Below are 21,580 nucleotides of genomic sequence, written 5' to 3' on the forward strand. Positions count from 1 at the left end.
TTAGCCTTGTTAAATTAAACATCCAAAATATAGTAATATTTTACAACAAATTACCTCAAACTGTTAAATCATCAGAGTGAGTATGGTATCTGCTTCCTTTGCTGTAATGTACTAACCAAACTGACTACTTTAAAAGAGCAGAAAATAAAGATCAGCTGTGTAAGACTGTATTGCAGAGCTTTTGCTTACTGAAGTGAGTGACATGATGTGAGTCCCCAGGGACAGCTGTGACGCTTAAATTGTACACAAGCAAATGCAGTCTACAAAGACAGGCTAGCCAAGGTGAAAAGTGATTTACATGAGGACTCTGTAAGAGGGCTCTGCATTCAATGATATGAACTGCAGAATTCCTCCTGATCTGCTGCCCATACTGCATCACAGTGGCAACTCTTGTTGTACGTTGTTTTTGTCTGGCACACGCAGCTTGTCCACTTCCCAAAACATATCATTTGCTTAGCAATCTGCACCAACACTTTCATTAAAATAACTGTTGTTGTGCATCAGTGCTCTAAGTGCTAAACAGCAGAAACACAGCTGATGAATGAAATGACAACACACAGATGGTCACGTAAAACTATGAGAATAAGCAGTCACGGTCAGAATACACTTTGAATGTCCTGTGAGGTGTTCCAACTCCTCACCACACCTGGACCAAATGAAATTTCTGAAGTCTTACATATGTCAACAAAGAAGAAAAAGAATCTGCAAGTATACCAGTAATTCACATGCTCAATTAACATTACAGCCTTCTTTTTCTCACTTCCATTACCATTTCATAAATGAGACCACACAGCCTACACTGGAGATCCGTGGTGGCACACAGTGACCTAAACACCAGCTGCTGCAGTACCATCTTGCCTTTTACACAAAGCTGTAACTTCATCCCCATTCCATTGCTGACTGCTTATTATACCCCTGTTGAGCTGTAGAGAAGCTTCACATCCAGGCTACCATCCTATTTGCCTTTTACTGAGTAAGGGTACAGGTATGGGTCAACAGGGATCAAACAATCACTGGAGGGTGCACAATGGTGAGGATGCCAGATAGAGACAGGGAGGAGGGGGTGAGACAGCAGCAGCCAGTGGTAAAAATCATGTTTCACCACCATGGAACCAACAGAGGACAGCAGGAAGCTTATGGTTTGGGTACTTGAACAAAAAACATCTAGAAGCTTTTGAAAAGAAAGTCTCAAAAACCAGATGGAATTATTTACACCCTGTAACTTCATCAAGAACAGTAACTTTTATCAGTTTCTACCTCTCTTTAAAGTTTGTGATCCAATTCATGAAACAGTTACACTCCACATCTCTACACTGGTATTTCCTTCTGCCGGTGTGGGTGACATACAGCATCATTTGAATTTCTAACACTCATTTTCAACTTTAACTTCAAAATTACAACAGGGACTGTTTGGGGTTTTCCAATGGTGAGCTTTGTGGCTTTATTCTAGTGTAGTGAAATATAATACACAACCTGTTCTAGAAGGTAATTATTTCCTAATTTTACCTTGTAGATGTTCCCTTAAAGGGAAGGTATTTTCACAGTTGTGACCCTCTACAAATACAATTAATAAAACAAACACTATGTACTACCGAATCATAAGGCAACTAACTAGGAAGATAACAATAAACTTAAACAATTGAGTTGCTGGTTTTTAAGAGGTAAAACTATAACATGTAGGAAGTCAGTAGTGTGCGAAGCTCCAGTAAAAACTATGTGTGACCTTTAATCTTGCCCATCAGCTTCTCTCTAACTTCTTCACAGCAAGAAAAAAAGGATAGGTCATGTTATAGAACTGAAGACATTCAAAACAGCTTTTAAAAATGAAGAGATTAAGTAACAGCAGTTTCCAAATATACTTGAGAAAGAGACAAAAATCAATCATCATGGGACTTCATATCTAAGTGTTAAAAAGCATTGACAAGTAAATTTGATGCACCTCACTTTCCACTCTTGTGATAATGGGACATTTGGCACCTGTATACGACAGTATAAAAATAGAAATGAACAGATGTGTTTTAGGTTTTCCTGGTTTCACAAATCTCATAGATTTGTAAAAGAAAAATTAAACACCAGTAGCTTCTCCACCACACTGAAAAAGTGAAAACATTTTTCTCCACATCTTAACCGTTTTAGAGCAAAGTTAAAGTGACCAGATACAGCTTTAACTGACTAAAGATGCAACAGCTGTCAATCACGAAAACCTTTGTGGACAAAGGGCAAACATGCCCACACATACTCCACATACATGTTAGATCAATGCAGTAAACCATTCCTTCAGAGAAAAAATCTCCTGTGCCCGAGGGGTAACCAAGTAAAATTGTGCCACTGTAAATTCACCTACTGTTTCTATTGTATTCCTAATTTATCTTTTCACTTCAGATACTAAAGATCTGGGGGGGATTCTCTAAACAAAAAACATTTCCATCCAAGTAGCTATAGAAGTTGTTTGTCTTGCCAAGTCTAATTAATACACCAATTTAGCTTCACCTCAATATAAAACTAAAGCTTAATAATAGAATGTAGAATAACTGCAACAAAACTGCTGGAACATTTATTTAATACTTCTACTGAACAACGAAAAATGTTAGCAAACCTGAAGGAAAACCACACAACAGGAAAAAATATTCTGAAAGTAACTGATTTACTTTTTTTAATACTACAGTTAACAAAATTGATGTTATATAGTCTTGCCAGTGAAAGACAAACTTTGGCCTAAAGAAAACACTGCAGAAATATTTCTTAAAAACCAAAACCAAATAAATGAACCACATAGGAAACACACACACATACAATCAACCAAACAAAAAACCCTCTAGACTTTACCTCTCAAAAAGACAGTGTCAAGTTTGAACCTCTCTGATCCTAATTTATAGGTCAATTCACAGAAAGATGGATTCACGGTACTGAAGACCAGAAGGGCCCTTTTAAGTATGATTTCTTGTATGTCACGGCTACTTACAGTTGGCTAGTCACAATTGTAACCAAAGGGAATTTAGATGTTGTATTAAATTTAAGTTTCCAGAAGGTTTTCAGACTTCATTTAAAGGTATCTTGAAAGACAGAATTTTAGCTACTTCTAAGGCTAGCATGCTTTAATCAGTTGGAGAGGAAAAATAAACAGGAAACCTCCAAATCAACTGTTTCTAAGATATTCTTTAAAAATACACCTACTTTACTTATAACATAGGAGTGAATCCCTTACTCAGTACTACTGTTGCCAAGAATAACACAACAAAGTTGATAAATCTTACTCAAAAACATTTACTAATGCAACAGCTATGTCTGCTATGGTTACAATGGTGCAGAACTGGAACTTTCCTAACTGTGTTACCCTTTCAAAACCAAGATGCATGGAATTTCTATCAACAGGACAGAAGTTCATTCAGTTGAAAATTAGAGACTTAGTACTTTCAGTAAGATACTAAGAACCCAGATTCTTAAGATCAGCAGTCAAATAAGGGTAAGAAAACAATGACTACCTCAGTCAAAACACAGAACACTTATCCTACAGAGATAAGTGAACAGGGCAAAATAGCCTCTCCCTGTCAGTAAAAATTAAAAGCAAGCACATCTGAAAAGTAAATATTCAGCCCTCATTTACACATATTCTGCTTCCGGCAATCCAGGATTTACCTTATTAAAACAACTGCCAATAGCTGCTAAGTATCCTTGCACTTGTAATGGTTCATGTACTTAATATTTTATTTTACATTGTTACTCTGAATCTATTACTTTTATAGCTAGAGTGGTCAACTCAAATCATAGTCAAACTGCAAACTCACAACAGAACATTTAGAAGTATATGTCATCACTTACTGTCAAAGATAAATGCTTGATGTGCTTGATTCTCAGCGTGCAACTACTCTCATCATACTCAAAGAGACAACTAATCACTGAGCTTCAGCATCCATCAGCGGTTTTAAGCCTTACAGACTGCCAACTCATAGTGAATTATTTTCATTCCAGTGTTCACAGAGGAAAAAAAAAAAAAAGAATCTAATCCAAGCAGAACTGACAACTATAAACACGGAAATTTCGTAGGAAATGCCAACAGGAAGCACCTAAATGCCATAAGAAGTATCAATTCTAAGATCCAGCTGACTGAAATAACTGAGACACCAGTAGCTAAACAGGTACAAACTTAATCTCCCTTAAATTCATTCCTGAAGAGTTTAGCAACCACAATGAAACATTATCCTCTTACATCTCTTCACCAAGGGAAACTTGTCACGGTCATGAAGGGAAACAGCAGAAATTACATGCCTCAAAAGAAACAGCACAGGTTAAATGTTTCTTGCTCATCCAAAGGTCACGGCTTGTTTTCTTTATCAAACGCAAAAGAATTCTTCAAACAAAACTAACCTTCAAAATCAATGTGATTCTGTGGTCCAAATGTCAAGTCACTATCACACTGTCAAGTATGATTTTAAATTCCAATACCACAAAAAGTGTTTAGCTATAAAGCAACAAGCTCAGACAGAACATGAATAGCACACTTTGAGCTGTTTGCCTCAAATAATGGAAGGCAAAGCACAGTGTTTAGCAAAGTATGGTATTAAATAGTCTTACCATATTACTGAACAGATTTCACAGAGAATCCACCACTCCCTATAAAACACAGCACTGAAGACTTCATAGCTCTTATTTTAATAGAGGTTGTTACATGTCCTTTTATGTTAATATTACTATCTCCCCCTCTTCCCATTCATCTCAAATCCAGTCTATGCTTGGACAATGGTTTCAACTACACTACTATTTAAAAAACAAGGACCATGGATGTTCCATAATACTTAATTAAACAAATTAATCTAAAGCCAATGTAATCAGAAAACATAGGAGGAATGGGAAATCTTTTGACTACAAAACAAATTCTAGGTAATCCCAACTGCTCCCCCAAAGCACAAGATGTGGCTACAAAACTGGGAGTGACATTAATAGCTTAAAAACTTCTCAAAATACAGATAAAGTAACCAATATAGAAACATTTGCCAATATGTCAAACAGCAATTCCAACAAGGCTTGCACTTCTACTAGTGATTACCTGAGCTATCAAAGCTGATGCATTCAAGGCAGCACTTAACTAGCCGATGACTGAAACTATACAGAACAGCAGTGATTACATAAAAAACCTAATGCATCATTTCCCCGAGTATAATGCAGGTGGCAGAACTGCAGAAAAGATGATGGATTACTTTTCACTCATGTGAATAACATAAGACATCATTCCTCCAAACCCAAATCTTGAAACCTTAGCATCTATATACAGTAGCAGGAAAATACTTTTCCTAAAGACTGCATTAATATCCTGGAAGGTCATTAGCTTGAGATGCACACAGCAAGAGCCTATGAGCTTCTGAAACAACATTTACATTACCTTTTTACCACTAGCTTAGATATTTTATTGCCATGTACAGACACATACACACATATATAAACAACATGTTGCTTAAATTCAACGCAAAATGCAATACATTATGGGATAAAGTATGAGAACTCTTAAGAGTGTTTACAGAAAATGGTGATTCCTGCATTCTTTAGAGGAGTGGACTAGGCTGGCACGACCTCAGCAGGCTCCTGAAGATGAGCCGGGCTGAGGTCTGTGTATGTACTGTGTATTTACAGATGTACTGTGAGGCAATCTCCCAGAAAGGACTAGAGGTAACAGACTAAAGCTGGAACACAAATGTTCCAATTGAACTTGAGAAAAAACTTCTTTCTAGTAAGGGAGCCCTGGCCAGGCTGCTCAGAAAGGATGTGGAATCTCATTCTCTGGAGGTTTTCAAAACCCAACTGCACGCCCTGCTTGAGCAAGGGGGGTTGGACTAGATGACCTCTAAAAGTCCCATCCAACCCCTACCATTCTGTGATTCTCTGAAAGGACAGCTCTGCAGAACACATGTATGTACCTTCTGCCCACCAGACCTACTTAATCACTTCAAATAAGGCTCAGTAACTGAAGGAGGAAAAAATATCTTTGCCGAGATATTAGCTTTCCTCCTCATGATTCTCTAGAGCATTACTGGTCCTCCTCATCACATTTGCATTGAAGGTTCAGTGCTGGAAAGTGAAAAGTGCATCAGAAAACCTGAATCAGCAGACATGTCAGCTAAGCCTGGCAGAATTTTAAGTTCCAGTTTTGAAAAATTCGTCCACAATTCTTAGCACAGGATAAAGAGCATTTCCCTCAGAACTCCTACATGTACCAATCCCTGAATCCTGCAGCTCCAAAACACTCTGCATTCCTAAGTAAAACTATTCTATTAGCAAAACCAAATAGTTCAACAGAGCATTACCCTCCTCATCATAAAACACTTTTCTAACGTTAATTTGAGGGATAATAAAGGTCTAGTCCAAAGAGCTAGGAGTCTTTTAAATCAAAACAATTCCTTATGGGTTTGGCTGCGACCCTTTTCTTCCCAGATTGGCCCAGCCAAGGACAATGGATACAACGGGCAAAAAGACACCACCTAATTTAATTTAGCAAGAGTAGAAAATGGCACTTGGATGAAGAGCAACACATGACAGATGCTCATATGTCAGATGGTTTTGTGGTAGTGCTTTATATTTACATGTCAGGAGCTCTCTGCAGCAGGACAAAGACACCTGCAATGGGCTGCCTTTGGCAGCTGGAACAGCTCCGTCCCCTATTCCAGAAGGAAATCAAGTCTTGCAGGACATCTAGGGAGAACCTACAAAGTCTCTCCCTCCCTCTTGTTTCAGCTACTGGATATGTAGCTAAAGCCACCTTCTCTGTTTCCATCTCTCCAAGCCATTTCCTTTGCAAATTTATAGTTGAAGGACACTGTTAGATTCTTTGAGGTTTCAAGATCTCAACTGTAAGGTTATGTTAGTGACCAAAAGGGATAGACAGTTATTTCCAAGTCTGAAACAAAGTTAAAGGAAACAAAGTTCACAGTCACAGTTAGTTCTAGCCTTCCCACCTGTCCCAGGAACTTCAGAATTTGGTATAATGCAAGCAAAACACAGTACTTCAGTGAAAAAGCTCACTGAGACACCCTTGAAAAAGTAAGCGCCCAAGAAGTACAACAGTCACTACAGCTGTTTGTTTCAGCCACCACTGTCTGAATGACCATGAGCTATTTCAGATCACACAGAATGGCACTACTCAGCTTTGGTGAGGCCGCACCTCGAATACTGTGTCCAGTTTTGGGCTCCTCTCTACAAGAAGGACATTGAGGTGCTGGAGAGGATCCGGAGACGGGCTACAAAGCTAGTAAAGGATCTGGAGCATGTCTCGTGTGAGGAATGGCTGAGGGATGTTGGGCTGTTTAGCCTGGAGAAAAGAAGGCTCAGGGGAGACCGTATCACTCTCTACAACCACCTGAAAGGAAGTTGTAGCGATGCAGGGGTCAGTCTCTTCTCCTTAGTAACAAGCAATAGAACAAGAGGAAATGGTGTCAAGTTGTGCTGGGGGAGGTTCAGGCTAGTTATGAGGAGGAATTTCTTTACTGAAAGGGTTGTCAGGCATTGGAACGGGCTCCCCAGGGAGGTGGTGGAGTCACTGTCCCTGGAGGTGCTTAAGAGACAGTTGGATGTTGCACTTAGGGAAGTGGTCTAGTGGTTGATAGGGTTGGGACAAAGGCTGGAATCAATGATCTTAAAGGTCTCTTCCAACTGAAACAATTCTATGATTCTATGACAAGCATGTGCCTCGCTCTGGACTGGCCGCAGCCAACGCCACGGTAGTCTACTGCCTTGCTGGACAGGCAGGCAGAAGTGAGACCAGAAGTGCTGTGGAGAGAAGAGGACAGCACACAAAGGAACTGAAGAGGAATAGGGAACACGCAATGGATCAGGGAAAACTGCAGTTCAATCACATAACACAAGGCTATGGTAAATGGTGTCATTAGGCTCATTGCACACAGAGCCATTAGTTCTTTTACTGAGCTTTTCTGATCATGGTAACTCAGCACTATACATGCAAAAAATCCTTTTCTCTGCTATTCTGAACCTACATTTTAAACCTATGGCTTTTATACAATACAAGTTTCACTGTGTTTTCTTCAATGAGGTTTGAGTACATAGCACTCTTACAGGTTGGCATTTGTTTAGAAAAAAATGGGAGAAACATTCAAAAACAAGCATCCAGAGTTAATGGTCTTTAAAGGAAAAGGTTGCAAACAAATCTGCTTCAAATCACTTGAAAATCAGGAATCTAAAGTTTATTTTTAACTTAAGACTTTATTCCAGTTTTATATGCAAATCAGTATCCACTAGAAATCCCAACAGATGGCTACCAAACTACATGTGTGTTAACAAAGTTCTTGCTCCACTGGCCCTACGATCTTCATACCTTCAGAATAACTGAGATGTTACTCAACTTCTACTTTGATGACAGCTAAACAACCACTTCTCTCTCTGTTTTTTTTCTAAATCCAAAAAAGGTTAACCTTAACTAATGAACAGGCCATACCAAATTTATGTCAATAGCTGAACATCTGTTAAGAGCACTGTTTCTCAAAATGCAATCCACAGAGAGCAGGAAGCTTACATGGTGCTGGTTTGCTTTCATTCACACCTGCTTAAATACATGAAAAAAAAAACCCCAAGCAAAACACTATTTTTTCAAATATCAATTTCCTTGCATCCAGAAACTAGAGTCACCACGGAATTGTCTGAAAAGCACAAGAGCTGACTTGCACAGCCATCACCTACATAGTCTCCAATGCATGAGACTACATGAAAAGTAGCACAGGGTACTTGTCTGTTGGGTCTTTTCAATCTTTCTGAAGGTGTTCAACCTCCTACAAAATGTTTATATTTTCCAAGACAGTGAGATGCTCAAATTCAAGACATTGACCAAAGAATGCTCAATTACATGTGCTGAATGGTTTTCAACATGATAGACTCGAGTCCTACAAGATAACACAGTAAGCTGCTAACTGAAAAGCATATTCATCGCAGCAGTACCTGCACTTTTCCACTCCTCAGTTTGCAGCAATCTGGAAGCAGGGGAGGAGAAGAATATTTGAATTAATATTCAAAACAAAGCTTCTCATTGACCAAAACCATACTGTTATTTTAAAATCAGTTCATACTAGGGAGTTTTCTCTACAGAAAAGCATGTGAGAAATGAAAACACTCTATCTTCAGAACAAGATTTAAATACCACGTATGTGAGGCTTAGAGCTGCTGAATAGCTGCTTATTAACAGAGGATCAGCTTTCCTAATGTAACAAACAAGGCTAGGTTCCTAACGTAACAAACAAGGCTAGGTTCCTACATAGTATCACTTACTGTATTTTTACAAGAACTTAGAAGCAACTTTAACTGTGGAATTTCCTAAGCCCTGGGTACTTTCATTGGCAATTACCATACTCTCCTAGAAGCCCGTGCATATACTTAATATGATTTGGTAACAGCTTTGTGCAGACCCTTCATGTGTAAGGACTCCTCACACTAATCTGTGCCAGTATTTAAAAATACAGGATACAGGCTCCCCAATCTTCTTGGAATAAGATAAATACAAATATTTTGGCAAGGAAACAGTCCCTCACAAGCAGAATTTTTCTTTAAAGCTCCAACAGTTTCTCATACTGAAGAGCATTATGTTAAACAACACCAGAGACTCTAACTTTAAAACAAGCTGTGCTTTTTGTTACCAAATAAAATGAAGCTTGTCAATAAAGAGGTTCCTCTTCTGCTAAAAAGCAAGGCTCCTGTGCAAGCTTATACCACTAACTAGAGGGACACTGTATAAGACTATACATATTATTAAATATAAAATACATATTATTATAAATATATGATACAATTATTAAAATAATTCTGGGTGGGAGCTCTTCAGTGGTTTCTCAGAGTACTGAAAGACAAAGTGAACAGTATAATTAAAAGTCTATGCAGTCCCACTTCACATTGCATGGTCCCGCTCACGCAGCACATGTCTGAGCCAATTCAACTCAATAATCTGGAGAACAATTATGACTCTTCCCTCCTGCCCTGCCCAGTTATTTCAGTTTTCTCCTAGAATAACAAAGTCACCAAAAGGCCAGACAAGTGTCAGGTCAGCACAAGCATTTGGAGTGTGATGCTCCTACAGTGTGAATTAACACCTTACTGCTGCCTGACTCACCCAGCAGTAGCCTTCAAAAGACTAAAACATTAAAACCATCCCATTTCTTCTGAAAAGCAAATGGGGCTTTCTATCCTCCGTTCCAAATTAAAACAAAAACAGGTATGACAAATGCTTATTACTGTTAGTTTCACGTACATATAAGGAACATGCTTAAAAATAAATGCAATTCTCTGGAAATAATATGAAAAAGCGAGTTAATGTGCCTAACTTGCTCTATGGACCTATCTCCCATTTTTTTCCATTAAAAAAATTGATTTAAATGTATGCTTAACAGTACAGTGCATATATTTTCAATTCCCTTTGTACATTTAAATAGAGCTTTTGTGACATGCAAATATATTTCCAACTCAATTTTTAAGATATACAGAAAGAGAAAGGTTTATGAAAACAATTGAATTTTCAAAATGAAGCCAGACCTGTGCAAGAAGCAAGTGGAACTGAAAACCCTAAAATTTCTCTTCTCAACCCCTCTATTCATAGAAGTGAAAGTTTCAAGATACTGTCAAAGCGTTCACTCCCACCACTTTCTCCCACGTGTATGATCGATGTGACAGTTACTGTGGCATCCTCTGATCTTCTGCCATGAAGTGACCAAATCGTGCCTTGCAATTTTCAAAGTGCTTAAGCCTAACCAGTAATTCTACACGCAGAGGAGAATCTCCCTAGCCTCTCTAAACAAAAAGAAATCAAACCCCAAATCTGTCTCTCACACATTCCAGACTCTCATCCCTGCGTACGCTTTTACACACTCTTGCGCGCTTGCAACTTTATTTTCCCAGCAAGCAGACATCTCCCCTTTACCCGCCTCCTGCCTCGCTCCACTCCACATAGAGCCCGAGGAGGCGATCCCAGAGGTGACCCGTGGCTCGGGCTGCCTCCCCCAGAAAAGCGATGTCGTCCAAGACCACAAACCCACTCCCAGCCTCCGCCTTGGGGCTGCCCCCGCGCTCCCCGGCCCGGCGTTACCCCCTCTCCACGTCCCCTCAGTCGCGTCGCGCCGTGCCCGGGCGAAGATCCCCCTCTCCCAGCCACCTCCGGGAGAGGGGCGGCCCGGGCCACGCAAACCTCCCCACACTGCGAGGGGTGCCTGGGGGGAAGCCCCCACGCCCCCCGATGGGGCGGGCACCTCACAACGGCGGTGCAGTGAGGAAGAAAAACGGGGCTTCCAAAAATGGGGCTCTCGTTCTGCCCTTTGTTGGCCAAGGAGGGGGCAAACCCGGGGTGGGTGGCCACATGCCCGGGGAATACCAGAGGTGAAGGCTCCATCTCCCCGCAGCAGAGTCCCAGGCGATCGGTTTCCCTCGCCCGCTTGTTCGCCCGTCCGCCTCCTCTGCCCTCGCCCGCCGCCACCCTGCTCGCTCGCCCTCGTACCCACCTTTCTGTGCCGCGGTGCTCCGCAGCAGCGGCAGCAGCAGCAGGACGCTGAGGCGGAGCAGAGAGGCCGCCTGCCGTGTCCCCGCGGGGGGCGGCCGCCCCGGGCTCACCATGCCCCGCGGCGTGGCCAGCGCGGCCGGCAGTCCGAGGGCATGGCGGGCTGCGGGGTGGCCGGGCCGGGCCGCGTCTCTGCCCTGCGCCCCGCGGCCGCCAGCGGGACGCTCCTGCAAGCCAGCCAACCAGCCACCGCCCGCCGCCGAGCGCCGCCAGCCGCCCCCTGCAACCGGCCCAACCGCTTCCGGGTGCGCGGCGCGGCCCGCGGCGGCTGCGGGGCTGCCCCGCTTCCTGCCGGCCCCCGCTTCCCCCGCCCGCTCCGCCGCCGAGGGGCGGTGCGAGGCGCCGCGGGAGCCGCGGGGTCCCGGCGGCTCTGCGCGGGCGAACACCTCCCGACTCCGCCCGGCGGCAACGGCGCCCCCTCTCCGGCCGAACCGCGCCCTGGGCGCTGCGGGGATGCGCGGGGAGGGAAGGCGGGCGGCGCCTCCGCGGCGGCCCGCTCGAGGGTATCCGCCACGAAGCCGAGAGCCGCCGGAGGCAACCGCTACCTTTACTGTTCATTGCACCTCCGTCACCCTTTACGAGTTGACTGTTTTGATCATTATTTTTTTCCCCAAAGTAGAGATTAAGTGCGGCAAAATTGCCTGGAAACATGAGTATCGCTGCTGTTAAGAGAAGAAGGTAAACTGGTGGCATAGATATCCACAGGCAAATGTGAATTCAGCTCTGGAAAGGAAGGGATTGTCTACAACGTTTACAGTGTGTAACCGGAGAGGCTTCGCCGTAGGACGACGCTACGTTCACCCATAGGGAATAGAAAACATGTAACTTTCAAGTCTTACGCAAAGTAGCGTGTTTGTGGAGACTTAACATAGCTGTTGTTCCGTATTAGTTCCCCTGTGTTGTCAAGAGAGCATATTTCGGGTGAGGGGAAGCACCCTAAGCACTGATCAAAGAAGCATCTTTGTAGTACTGTCATCATCATGGAAAGGAGCACCTCGATACATGTTTTTGGCGTTAAATGAAAGGAATGTGATTTTCAGATGCTGATGAAACTGTGTTCGTGCTTCTCCAGTCACAGTCCTAGCCCTGCTACCTCCCAGGAAAAGTCAGAGGGATAAGAGTAGGGGTGGGAGCAGCACCCACACAGACATCATTGCATTATTCTTTCAGCATCAGAATTGAAACCTTATCAGCCTTCCACTGACTACTCTCATCACAAAGCAGAGGGCCTTGGGACTCCACATCTTCCAAAGCTTAGCCTCTCAGCCAGCACAGACCTCATGGTTCATCCATCCTTTCTGCTGTGGAAGGGCTGTTGCTAGTCTACCCCCTGTTCTGGTGATGTCGAGCTCCAGCAGTTCCACTGTACAAAGTGTCTGAAGAAAGAAACGGTGGTTCTCCACTTTCTCTCCCAAATAGACCTGTAAAGCAGATACTGTTTTCCTGGCCAGTGGCATCCAATGCTGACTCCACTGAAACAGCAGGAAAAGCACCTCGGGAGTCAATCTTAGCCAATCCACAAGAGTTGCTTGAAGAACTCTTTAGGTTTACTAATTGCTTTAACATTACTGTTCCTTGTTAAGATGCTGAAAACTGACCAATGTCCAAGTTTCTGCTCAGACTTTATTAAGATCTCTTTTTTTTTCCTTTTTTTTTTACAAAGAAGCATGGCAGAGCATCACCTCTCCTTCCTTGAGCATACCAACCATACCACTTGTGCCAAATCATGGAAAAATCTAGAACAGATTTGGTTGCTCAGGCTAAAGAGAGTGACATTTTGATGCATGTTTTTTACTTGTTTGACCTAGAGTTATGCACAGCTGCCAGGAGGTGGCTTCTCATATATTCAGGGAATGTTAAACATGATAATTTTGGTACATTTCCTATCTTCCCACTTTTGAAACCTTTTTAGAAACACACAAAGAGACCCCAATGAAAGCAAAGTCAATTGAAATATATCTCAGATGAGGCTGTTTTAAGTCAATGTGTAAGATGTAATAGTCAACACAACATCCTGCAACATGTAATGGAAGGTGAATCAAGAGTAATTTATATGTGTTCCTTTGTCTTCCATTTACCAGACACAGAAGTTCATGCCAAAGGTCACGTGAAGCAGTTATATCAGTACAATAACATCCTTTCTGTACTACAGAGAGCACATTCCTAAGATCACTGATCATTAGTGGTATTTGTTGTGTACTAGAAAAATCACCCCTTGAATAATTTGTGGTTTAGGAGTGCCGTGCATTAACAGCAGCATCTCAACATCTTACACATAAATCAATAACAGTCAGTGGTGGACCTGATGGAGGTTTCCTCCTGTGTTATTTTCTGATGTGAAGGCTGTATGTGGGGTGTTTTGTTAGCTTGATTTGACTGTCCTGAAGGTTTTTATTTGTTCATGTAAAAAGGCTATTGGCATCTGTGAGAGGGCTGATTTCTAAAATGGTTGTGAAAACTTGCTTGATCTATCTTGGAAGTTTGTCCCAAAGCCACATTCCCTGACCACAAATTGTTTATGAGGAGCCCTAGGTTACGTATTTTGCAAGGGGAACACCATCCTGATGGAAATGGTGACAAACTATGAAATATTATACACTCTAAAAACCTTACAGATTTCTGGAATGTGCAAAGAATTAGGAATATGATTCCATTAGGGATGCAACTGTTTGGATGGCTTTTCTTAATACACACTGTTTATGCAACAAAAAATTCTGCAAAACTAGATAAATTCAGATGGTCTCCCTGGATTTCAGAATCTTCCATCTTCTAAGAATATTTCAGTATAAAATGAGTTTAAACAGACCAGCTGCACAATACTGCACATTTCAGTCTGTGAGAGTTCCCAGCCATCTCTTCTGGGAGAAACAAAACTGTATAATAAAGACACCATTTTGGTTTGTAATTTAGAACTGTCCCTGTCATCAAATCAAAACAGATACAGATTAAAATTTTGTGGGAAGCCAGTACAAATATAATATCATACAACACCAATATCATAAAGCAATTTGCAGCACACCTTAAGAAATCAACACAAATATTTTTTTCAAAATGGCAAGATAGAACATCAACATCTTATTGCTGATAGAAGAATTATTAGCCAACTAAGCATTTCTGTAATGTTTCCTTCCCATTGCAAGTAACTTCTAGAGGTAAATTAAATTATCATCTCCATCTGGTTCTTGCGTTTCCCTTGAGATGTTTCTGATGCACAGGGCTTCCCTCCCACTGTGGCTCTACAGCTTTTACATTCTTTTAGTGCTGCTATTTGGATGGAACTCCACAGTATGGAGAAACAGGCTGATGCAAACTTGCTGAAGTCCAAAAAGAGCCGTTTCAGGGTCTTGCATCTTGGAAGGAATAGCTCCATGCAACAGTACAGGCTGGTGGCTGTGGGGAAGCAGATCTGCAGCATAGGACCTGGGCATCCCAGTGGACAATCTGAATATAAGTCAGGAGCGTGCTCTCAGCAAAGAAGGACAACAGCATCTTGAGCTGTATGTACAGATCGGGGAAGTGATCTGTCATAAGACTTCATCTGAGTATCATGTCCAGTTTTGGACTGCCTCCAGTACAAGAATCATAATGATGTACAGGAGACAGTCAATCAGAAGGCCTCCAAAATGGTCAGGTACTGGAAAACATGATGCACATGAAAAGGCTGGACATCTTCAGCTCAGAGTAGAAAGGAGAGACCTTGTTGCTGCCTACAACTACCTGACTGTAGAACAGGATTAGAAGATAAAAGTAGCCTCTACTGAGATGCATGGCAATGGCACAAGAGGCAACAGACACAAGCTGCAATATAGTAAATTCCATATTCCAGATAAAAGAGGAAATAAAATACCATGGCAGTGGTCAAATACTGGAAGAAACTGCTTGGAGAAGATGTAGAATCTCCACTTTGGAGATTTCAGAGTTCCCCTGGACATGGCCCTGATCAACTTTACCTGATTAGACTTGTTTTGAGCAGAGAATTAGTTATCTAGTTCAGAAAACCCCCAAAGATCCCTCCCAACCTGAACAATGATTATATGATTATAAGGGACCAAATAACACACTCTGGAGGAGAGTCCTGAAATGACAGGGGATGTTCTAGATGAGCAAAAGTGATTTTCAACTTTCCAGTTTCTGTGATTACTTATCTGTGCTCTCTAACTGAAATAAGAATTTATTCTGGAGCGACTGATTATTCTGAACTTGAAGAAAAGGAATAATGTATTTAACACAGACAAATTACTAACTTCCTTCATGATCTTAACACATTAGATCTTTGCTAGCACCTCAGTCTTCATATCCCTTCAATCTTTAAAGGTCACATATGCACCAGATATTTTCTGTGACAGTAAATACAAAGGCCCACTCATCAAGCTAATGCAAGTACTGTTACGTGCATCTAAGGGCCATATGTCTCCTTTTTTTTTCAGCAGAGACTTTAAGGTTATTACTAGCACTGTTCCCAGTTAGCCACTTGTGAGCAAATCCAGATCTGTACTCAGGTTCACAATTTCTCTCTGCTATCCACTGAATTATTAGATCTCTTTACCTCTTTTTGTTGCAGAAAACAAATTCCACCTCTTACGGTGGGATGCCAGCCAAAAGAATTATGCCAGCTGCTTAATAAGCATATTCTTGAGTTCGTTAGATTACAGATACAGTCTTAGTGTAGTCAAATTTGGCTGATAAATTTAGAGGTCTTAACATCAGAAAAACAGGAGGCTATTATTTCAATTGAACTTTGTGGAAATGCTTTCTAAAAAGTCCAGTATATAGGTTGGATCTGGCAAGCTGCTGAGGCATCACATCTAAGTATGCAAATAATTTGAAGCATGTAATACTCAAAAGTAAACTAAGTTGCAGAATTTTCTTTAGACAAAATGTTTTCTAGCATTTAAAAGGGTTTAACAACAGTAAAGTTCACTCCAGGGCAAGGCACCTGAGTAAAGTCTTCTACTCTAGTTTAGTTTCGCCTAGTATTTTTGTGAAGCTGTGTTAGATTAAACACTCCTGGACACAGTGAACCATCCATCAGATACAGTAAAAATGCAAACTTCTTTACCAATATAGAGATGTCCTGGTGCCACTCTCAGATGACTTAATGTTAAAGGAAATCTTTAATTTCTGTGTTTGTTAAGTAGCCCTTTTGCCAGGGTGGGTAGATCCAGTGTCCTGCCTGTGAACACCTGGTCCCAGCTCAGAAGGTGGATTTTATACAGCAAGGAAAAAAACATGCCATCTCTAAAACTGCCCAGGCTTCATAGTATGTAAAGGGATTATTCATGGAAAAGTGGCTTCAGAATTTAAGGGCTCCAACCCCACCCTTTTCTTATTATTTTAAATTGTTAAAGTATTTGAATTAAACCAGGACCTGTTACTGTAGAAGTTACTGTTCTCCTTTGCCTAATTTTGCTTTTTGGAAAACCCATTTTAATAAATGGTTCCATAGTATTTTAAATTAAATATCTAAAGAAAGTCCATCAAAATTGTAACTCGGCTATCATGAGTTCTACAGAATGGAAGGATCTCTGGAGCTTCAGGAGTTTACATGATATTTCAAATCTAACCTATGGCCAAGCTGAGTAGTTGGCGCCCAATCTTGCAAACTTTTCCAGAACCCTGCAGGATGCTCTGTTTCATTAGCTGAAGTGTGGTACTAAATGGCTGAAGGATCTAGGCTTTAGAATCTAGCTTTTGTTACTCTTGGCTGCTCATTTTCATCTCTTTTGGGGGCTTCTAGTTTTTGTTACAGCTTTCAGTAAAAACCCTTCTACTCCTCTCTTTGTTTTCATTTTTTTTCTTTGTTCCTGTGTAAATTGCCTATTATACTGACTTTTTAAAGAATAACAACAAAGTCTCAATTGCAAAATTGATTTTATTTCATCCCCTTAGAAGGGAAAATGGGTATTGATTGTACATTATTCACATCAATGGGTGTAATTAATCTCATCCTCAGAAACACATTTACAAAACTGCCATGATATATTTACCTAAGATGAATTTTTAATTCACTCCAGATGAGTCTCATAATTGTACATAAAGCACATTTATTTGACACTCTGGGGTTATTTGGTTGCTGATTACTTTGTGTTTTTAAAAGAGAATGAACACTTAACACTTATTTCTGGGTTATTTTGGTAAGAAACATCTGTTAGTTTTACTGTGTCTAAAATTATCGTGGGAAAATGCTAGCATAAATTTCAAGAACAATTTTCTTTTACATTTTTACTGCATTGTATATGTGAAACAATTCAGGATGCTGTGGAAAAAAATAAGCTATTTTTTGCTTATTTTCCTTCTCTATGTTACTGCGTTCAAATATTAGGGAGGATCTCATACTGTCTTCTACTCTTGAATGAGTTCATGTTTATTGGATCAATGCCCAGTACTACTAAGATCTTTCAAGTAAAAACAGTTAGAAAGCCATTAAAAACTAATTGTCTCTTATAGTGGGTTTGGTATTCTTAAATAAAAGTAATATTTTGAAGCACTGAGCAGTCTAAATTCCCTGAATCCAATAGCTCAGTGAAAGCTGAAGAAGACCATCGTTACTATAGAATTAATTCAGTGTATAAACACAGGCAGAATTTTCACTGTGGATTTAGCTTTAGTGGGAATGAAGAGCACTCTTAAACTTAAGTATGTAACTATTTTGCTGAATCAGGAACCGTGACTCTGCAGCTTCAATTATTTCCATACATTTAATCTCTGGTTTATACTTCCTGGATTGTTCTTCACAGTCATTTCAGTATTTTACAGTTTTTGTCAGTTCTTTAGTTTCCTTGTTTAGCTTTGCTTTTTTTATGCAAACCTCAGGCGGAAACATTTTTTCATGACCTACGCATCTCCTCCAAACTCTATATCTTGCCTGTATTGTTCCAGTCCTCTTCTCTGCCTGCATACTCACCCATTCTTGCCTCTGAATTACTTTAGTCTCTGTACCAGGTTGAATCATAATTTGATTTGACATTGATTCATTCTTCCAATCTCATCGACCAGTAATAACTGGCAAAATTATAGATGTCAGGTTCCTCAAAAGATGGAGCTCTTTACTTACACATTTACATGCTTAAGAAGAACAGGTGACATTTATGAAATTAGGAAAATAATTAACAGCACCTTTTCTTTCACCATTACGACAGTGGAAGAGAGGAGTTAAGTGACATATTTCAGGTTTTTGTACCCAACCTAAAGAAAATACTGTGTCCATACACCAATGTCAGAGAACAATATCATGTTAAGTTGTAATATATTTGTTGTAACATATTACATTTTTAATATAATGTTGTCTACAGAGTAGCCTCAGATGTAAACAGAAACTTGAGATAAGACTATAATGCCACAGTCTAGGACCTGTGAAGACAATGTCTGGAAGCTAAGATCCAAAAGGACGAACTTCAAACAAAATTTTCTGCTTCAGAAATAGAGGCATTCTTCTGGTTTTGCAAATGAGATTAGTAATCTCTGTAGCAAATGAAAATAATTTTTTTCAAGAGTTGAGATTTTTCCTGCTCTTAAAATTGTTGCAGCTGAGATTCAGCGTACACTGGGAAAGATAAACCGGGGATATAAAAGATGGTTAATAAGTAAAAGCCTTGCTGCCTTTAGGCTTCTAGTGTATGTAAACTCTCAATAGTTTAAACAAACAGTTTAAAATGCATTGTTTGTTAAGACAGAGAAGGACTTATTTTAATGAAATGCATGTAGCTTTGATATATATGCTTAGGGAAAGAAATATAAACAACCTATATGTAGCTACCAGGAAAATATGCTTAACACAGAAGAAGGTCTTGTTATATTTATGTCTTTGTAATTTGGTGTTTGTCTTTTTAGAGAGGTGAATTAAATATTGAATTCAATATTAGTCATATCCTTCAAGAGCAGAGAGTGAACCACGGACTTCCAGAGTTGAATCCATTTTCTTAAGCTAAATAACCAAGCTCCCAGGAATATCTGTGACAAGAACAGTTATAAATGAAGATCTTTTTCTGACAGGAGAATTGTGTCAATATAATTATGCCATTCTAGCTCAAGTACATTCAAATATTTTATGCCATAAAAATATGTCATAGTTCTGGTATTTAAATATCATAAATACTAAAAAATATTTTATAAAAATCTAATTTGAAGTGTGAAAACTGGGAATTAATAGAGATTAATTTGGGACCTAGATCCTGAGCTTGAGAGGTGACTGTAAGACCTGAAAACATTGTGAATATCCATATTTTCCATCCCCTGAAACAGAGTTTTACCTGTATAGGATTAATGTGTAGGATTTATATTATCTTTCTTCTTTTTGGCTAGAATAAATAATTTTTTGAAAAATATATGAATAAATGTGTGCATTTATATATTATAAATTTATATATTAGGAAATTGAAGAAAATTAATCATTCCATTTTATTTTCATAAAGTAGGGAGATATTAATTCTGTTTCTATATGGGAGAGTAGTACATTCAAAATCTTTTCCAGAACAACAGGTAATGCAGGCTTACAGCTTCCATTTTATAAATTATGTGAAAAGGGCTCAAGAGCCCTGGTTCTGAAAATTGCCTGTACTTTGAGAAACTTCAGATCTGACTCAAACTTTGTGGCATGGGCCCATTATTGAATTTGCTATCAGTGCACTTGATTCTCTTCTGCCAGTGTCAAACAGATGTACTTCTACTTCAGTGGGTTAATTTGTGAAGTTCAGCCCATGTTGAAGGAAAATGTTTGTGTATGGCTTACAATTTCTTCACTTGCTAACATTTCCTTTTATCCTAGGGGTACTTACTCAGATTTTTTGGAAGAACTATTTCCTTCTCAGTCTGTATTGAGTTTCCATTTGAGACCTAAAGACAGACTTGCTTGCCTGAAACATTATTTCATTACATCCCGTTGGCTTGATGAAAAGAGATGTTACCTCTCCCTACAGACTCACTCATGCCTGCTAAGAGAGAAAATGCGAGGTATAAATGAGAGCAACTCACAACTGGTTCAACCTGGAAACTCTCACAGGAAAAAAAAAATCGCACTTACAGTCAGCAGGCATTTTGCCTAGTCTGACACATCAGGTTTTGGCCCTGTACTTCTAATATAAAACCCCTCCTAGAAGACTTGAGACAACATATCTAAGATTAATCAATATCATAGTTATGTGTAAAACAGAATAAGGGACACTATTTGACCTTTTTGGTTACTGACCTACTAAGAAATCCAAGGTCTCGTGGGATTTACCTCTTTATGCTCAGTGTGGGGCAACAAGCCAGTATAACATCTGCTTAGTATTCATTGCAAAGCAAATATGCAATACTGACACTATTAATCAGTTTGTCCAAGTGAATAAAATGTCAAAAGCTGATGTAAGAAAGCTTGGCTTTAGAAACAAACAATTCATACAGATCTGCATAGGTCCATCTAATGATGGATTAGTTAACCCTGGAAGATGAACAGTGACTCCAGCCTGATGTTTGAGAGGGAAATGCATTTAACTCTAACAAAGTACTCAGAAAGACTGTAAAGAAATTAGAGATAATGGGAATTAGTTGCACAAAAAACAATCACCTACCTCAAACTTCAGTATGTGATATTAAACAGAATGAGTAAAATCATTTTAAGTTCTACCCATAGGTTGAAAGCCGTGCCTTAAAACTATGTTTTTTCATTCACAGAACTGCTAAACAGTAGGTAACATTTATTCCTCCTTCCCCTTCCCTTGCCGAGCAACAGGCAAGAACAATATCTAAACGACGGAAATTAGCTGGAATTAATTTCAGTGGAAAACAGTGCATCAGTACTTAAAATCTGGAGTTAAATTATGGGTGAAACTGAGGAACAGACAGTAAAGGGTGCTGTTGCTTCCTTATTTAATGAGAAGTAGAACATCTGTTGGGAAAAGAGGAGGTAGGGAGCACAGACACATGGAAGCTGGAAATGGAAAAAAAAAATCTCCTAGCCTGCTTAAAAATGCAGGATATATTCTATTGCTTTGTCAAATCTGCTTTTAAAAGTACAAGGCTTTTCTGCTTCCAGAATTCCCTTTGGAACATGTCTCTGGGCTGTAGTGCATT

At 40.0% G+C, this 21,580-nt stretch overlaps 1 protein-coding gene across 3 annotated transcripts in view; it reads right to left on the reverse strand.

The window, feature by feature from the left end:
• Positions 1 to 21,580, reverse strand: part of DCBLD2 (discoidin, CUB and LCCL domain containing 2) — a 95,426-nt gene that overhangs the window by 36,452 nt on the left and 37,394 nt on the right. For 2 of the 3 annotated variants that reach the window (XM_062004370.1, XM_062004364.1), the window contains exon 1: positions 11,475 to 11,761. The exons of the other annotated variant lie outside the window; for it this stretch is intronic. In XM_062004370.1, coding sequence (XP_061860354.1) covers positions 11,475 to 11,586 — 112 coding nt within the window. In that variant the 5' untranslated portion in view covers positions 11,587 to 11,761. Of the gene's footprint in view, positions 1 to 11,474; positions 11,762 to 21,580 lie in introns of those variants that run through there. 3 annotated transcript variants of the gene reach the window in all.

The sequence above is a fragment of the Colius striatus genome, chromosome 1 (assembly GCF_028858725.1).
Source record: "Colius striatus isolate bColStr4 chromosome 1, bColStr4.1.hap1, whole genome shotgun sequence".
In the NCBI taxonomy this organism is placed as follows: Eukaryota; Metazoa; Chordata; class Aves; order Coliiformes; family Coliidae; genus Colius; species Colius striatus.